The sequence below is a fragment of the Marmota flaviventris genome, chromosome 13 (genome assembly GCF_047511675.1).
Source record: "Marmota flaviventris isolate mMarFla1 chromosome 13, mMarFla1.hap1, whole genome shotgun sequence".
Lineage (NCBI taxonomy): Eukaryota > Metazoa > Chordata > Mammalia > Rodentia > Sciuridae > Marmota > Marmota flaviventris.
In genome coordinates this window covers 103,620,086-103,624,346 of record NC_092510.1, presented here as the reverse complement: position 1 = coordinate 103,624,346, position 4,261 = coordinate 103,620,086, and the positions used below count along the sequence as shown (strand labels likewise).

General features: G+C 64.8%; 1 protein-coding gene across 1 annotated transcript; it reads left to right on the top strand.

Annotated features, from left to right (window-relative positions):
* Nucleotides 1–609: 609 nt before the first annotated feature.
* Lcn10 (lipocalin 10) lies at nt 610–3,159 on the top strand. Its single transcript, XM_027935981.2, has 6 exons — nt 610–717; nt 1,302–1,441; nt 1,756–1,826; nt 2,109–2,216; nt 2,905–3,003; nt 3,131–3,159. Exons 1-6 carry the CDS (start codon nt 610–612, stop codon nt 3,157–3,159), a joined length of 555 nt encoding a protein of 184 aa, XP_027791782.2.
* Nucleotides 3,160–4,261: the final 1,102 nt, after the last annotated feature.

The window sequence follows — 4,261 nt, the reverse complement described above, 5'->3', positions numbered from 1 at the left end:
GCCTACATGTGTGCATGTGCTACCAGCACATGCACTCATGGGTGTGTGTGTCCCTCCCAGCCTGCCCGACAGTACCTGCTCAAGCACTGTGACCTCAAAAACGTGGCTTCCAAATCGTGTTCCTAGAGGCCACCGTGTCACATCCAGAGTGCACACCTGTCCCAGGCACAGTCCATGAGGCCCTGGCCCTTTGCTTCACACCTGGGGTTCCAGGATGAGAGGACCAGGGTGCCCCATGCCAGGCCAGATGGTCCAGGGCTGTAGAGGTACCCAGGGAACCTGTGGCAGCCCCAGGCCATATGGTGAAGGCATAAGGGACCTTGGTGTAGCCTGTGGGAACGTGATGGCATCTTCTCTGGGGACCTCCCTCCCAGAACGGCGGTGTCCATAGCAGTCGACTTGGCTATGTGAGGGCCCAGGGCTGGCCAGGCCCTGTGTCAGGAGGAGGGGCAGAGTCCAAAACCACAGCTGCCCACCTCCCACCCTTGTTCTGCCTGCCTGGCCTAGGCTGGCTCAGGGTGCTGGGGTGGTCAGATGCCCATGGCGGGGCGTGGCAGTCAGGGACATTTACATGCAGTGACCAGGCTCTCGGGCTGAGGGCTAGTGAGGATGAGGCCCGGGCTGGTGCTAGTGCTGCTGGTGGCGCTAACCCTGGCCGTGGGGTCCCAGCCCCAGAAAAATTTCCCTAAGGAGTCCAACGCCCTCAACTGGGGCAAGGTGAGTCACTGTCTACTGGTGCCCATGCCAGGACACCGTGGGCAGAGGCAGCAGCACAGCAGGGCACAGGCTCCTGCCAGGCCCACCTGGCCTCTCCCACTGCAGCCCTCGGCCCCAGGGTCCCAAGAGGTTCTTGGCCAAGGGGCCTGAGGGCAAGGCAGCAGGGAGACCCTGGGGGGTGATGGAGGGTGTGCGCTGGAGAGAGGAGACCAGCTGGGTGGGAGGCTCTGGTGGGAGCTACAGCATCCCTGGTTGGACCCCGGGGCAGCGGGTGGGCCACAGGGATCTGTAGCAGGGAGACCACTGGCCAGGGTGCAGGGGAGGGGCTGAGTGGCCCAGGGCCCCAGGACACCACGGCAGGAAGAAGCCCACCCCTGAGGTGGGCAGGGGACGCTCTGAGCTGCCAGTGCCCGCAGCCTAGCCCTGTGCCTCCTGACCCTGACTGGCCAGCCCGGAGCTGTGCCTGCGGAGAGGAGCAAGACCTGTGAAGCTCTAGGAAAGGGTGGTTTGTCCAGTCAGTTCTCTGGCTGGGAGCCTGGGGTGGGGGCAGCGCCAGGTGGCAGCTCCAATACTGGCCCCCGCAGTTCTCAGGGTTCTGGTACATTCTTGCGGTGGCCACTAATGCCCGGGGCTTCGTGCCAGCCCCAGACAAGAGGAAGCTGGGGGCGTCTGTGGTGAAGGTGCACCGAGGAGGCCACCTGAGGGTGGTCGTCGCCTTCAGCAGGTGAGTGGGCAGGGTGGTGGGCCAGCACACCGTCACAGACTGACCAGCCAGCGGCACGCCCTTCCCAAGAGGAAGAAGCTGGCGGGGAAAGGGAAAGGGGTCCAGGTAGAAAGCTGGCTGAGGCCAGTCTGCAAGTTCTACAAGACAGCCCCACCTCTTCGGGGTGGGGGGTGCATCCAAACTGGTGACCTTCCCCCTGCCCCCCCCAGGCCGAGGCCTGGTGGGAGTTGGGCCAGACCAGACGACCTTGGGGGGCGTGGCAGCCAGCAGGCAGGAAGGGCCCTGGCCCTGAGCCTGCACCTTCTTGACTTCAGGTCCCAGGGCTGCCAGTCCCAGGAGCTGATCCTGAGGAAAGACAAGAAGAAGCCGGTGTTCAGGAATACCTGTGCGTAGGACACAGGGGCCCGGGAAACTGGGCCAGGTCCTGGCAGCAGCCCTGTGCCCAGAGTGTATGGTGGGCAGGGCAGGCAGGACCCCAGGACAGGGCTGTCAGAGGCTTCGGTAGGATACCTGGGGGACGGGGCAGTCAGAGGGCTTGGGTCCAGAGCTCACTGCATTCCTCTGGGCAGCCTGGCCTGGGAGGCAGGGCCCCTGGCCAGACGCCAGGCCAGATGTCCAGCTGTGGGCGGTATGGACTGTGTCAGTGGGCCTTGGGCTTCTCTCGCAGTGAAGGGGGTGAAGGGCTTCCACGTGCTGTCCACTGACTACAGCTACGGCCTGGTGTACCTCCGCCTGGGGCGTGCCCAGCGCAACTACAAGAACCTGATGCTCTTTGGTAAGTGGGGCCCCTAGGGCTGTGGGCTGCACCCGGGAGTCAGAGCAGAGGGTGGTGGAGGGCGAGGGCTGCTCATGGCTGGCGGTGCCAGCTGACAGGAGGCAAGACCTGGTAGGGGAGGCTGGCAGGTGAACAGCTGGCAAGGAGGGCGTTTGGTCAGGGTGGGTGGTAGGAGCCGGGGCAGTGAAGGAGACCATGGTGGGCAGGGCCTGGAAGTGGCTGCAGTGGGGGTGAGTGGGAGACCCTCCCAGGGAGGGCAGAGGCCGCCCAGGAGGGTGCTGGGATATGGGGTGGGTGCAGGTTACAAGGCCTGGGGAAGAGAGGGGCAGGATGGGGTGACTGGGTGTGATGGGGCGGGGGTGAGGCAGGGTCTGCACTGGGTGGGGGTGTGGAGGTGACTGAAGCTGGGGTAAGAGGCCTGAGCCCACTACCAGACACAGCCGTGGGCACTGAGCAGGCGGCGTTGGAGACGGGGGAGGGGGTCCTGTCTCAGTGGACACATTCAGGTGGGCGTGTCAGGATTCTGAGGCAGAAGGGGCTCCCCAAGAGCCCACCTCCAGTGGTGATCCCAGCCCCAGCTCTACTGCCTTGAAAACGGGGGACAGGGCAGACTGACGGGGTGGGGCAGGGTTCAGGTGCAGACATAGGACAGCGACGGCCCCTGCTCTGTGACTCCCCCTGGCCACAGGAAGACAGAACATCTCCAGCTTCCTGAGTCTGCGGGAATTCCTGGACACCTGTGCCATCCTGAAGCTCACCGAGGAGGCCACCATCCTCCCCAAAGATGGTGAGGTCCTCTGGGCTCCGCTCTCGGCCCTGCCACCCCAGGGGACACTGGTCCACTGGGCCCATGAGCTGACCGGGGCAGGCATGTCCCCCAGCAGCCCTCTCTCAGCCTCTTCCCTCCCCCACAGCGTCCTGCGCACACACCCTCCTGCCCTGAGAGCCGGCCACCCTGCTTGTTGCCTTCGACTGTGGTTCTCCCAGGCCCTGGGCACGTTGTTCCCAATGAAATGAGAGTTCTTCAGGTTCAGTGGCTTGTTGATAGGTGACCCCAGACTGCAGCAGTGTGGAACCCAGCTCTGACTGCAGAGTGACTGCAGGAGAGGGGGTCACGTGCCACCTGGGAGGGAGGTGCCAAGTGGGGCCTGTGCCTGTGTCCTGGGCATGGTGCTGGTGCCCGTCTACTGTGCAATAGAGCGCAGGCTGGTCCTGGGAAGCCTCGCCGCCTGCCTTCTCAGTGCCATGGCTGGGTTCCTTGACTGCTGACATCCTCTCAGGAAGCCGCTGGCAATCCAGCAGTGTCCCAAGCCCCTCCTGGGCCTCGGGCCAGGCACTGGACTAGGCTAGGCACAGGGCTGGGAGCACAACAGCTGTAGAGCTGATGGCCTGTCCAGAGAGGCAGCTGTCAGTCCCGTCATCACCTGAGCATGCCGCTGCACACCCTGAGAGTCACTTCCAGGAGCGGCAAGCGTGAGCAATAGCCCTCAGGGAGGGTCGGGCAGGGAAGTGACACTCCTGGGCCAGGGTGTGGGGACGGTGGGTGGAGGGCAGGGCAGGGAGCACCCCCCCCCAGGACATGGAGCAGACCTGAGTGGGGGGATGGCCTCTCCAGGAGGTCAGTGGAGGGCAGCGGGGGCACAGATACAGGGGGGACAGTGGCCACAGCGAGCTGGCATTGACGGCCAGACCCTGCCGCCCCTCGAGGCCTTGTAAGGGCCTTGTTCTGGCCCCAAAGGGCACAGGGTGGGGGCTGGCCCATGTGCGCTGAGTGGGAGATGGGGGCTGAGGTGGGAGCGGCGTGTGTTCCCACCCGCCTTGCGTGGAGAGGGAGCTGCCCGGAACCCAGCTGGAGTCCAGGGCAGGTGGCTGGGCCTGGGAGTCTGTGGGTCTGGGGAGAAGTGGGGGGACAGGTTGGAAAGGCAGGCGAGATGGGTATGTGGGGCATGAGAAGGAAAGACCAGAGTCCAGGTTTGGGCCTGACCAGGAGCCTGAGTTCAGAGTGTCCCCAGGCCGCGCAGTGGAGGGGCGGGTGGGGAGTTCAG

What these genes read in the sequence shown, in the direction of transcription:
- Lcn10 (XM_027935981.2), top strand. Translation starts at nt 610, where the DNA reads ATGAGGCCCGGGCTGGTGCTAGTGCTGCTGGTGGCGCTAACCCTGGCC. An exon ending in GTGGTCGTCGCCTTCAGCAG is followed by an intron (nt 1,442 to 1,755) that starts GTGAGTGGGCAG and finishes TCTTGACTTCAG; the next exon opens with GTCCCAGGGCTGCCAGTCCC. An exon ending in CAAGAACCTGATGCTCTTTG is followed by an intron (nt 2,217 to 2,904) that starts GTAAGTGGGGCC and finishes CCCTGGCCACAG; the next exon opens with GAAGACAGAACATCTCCAGC.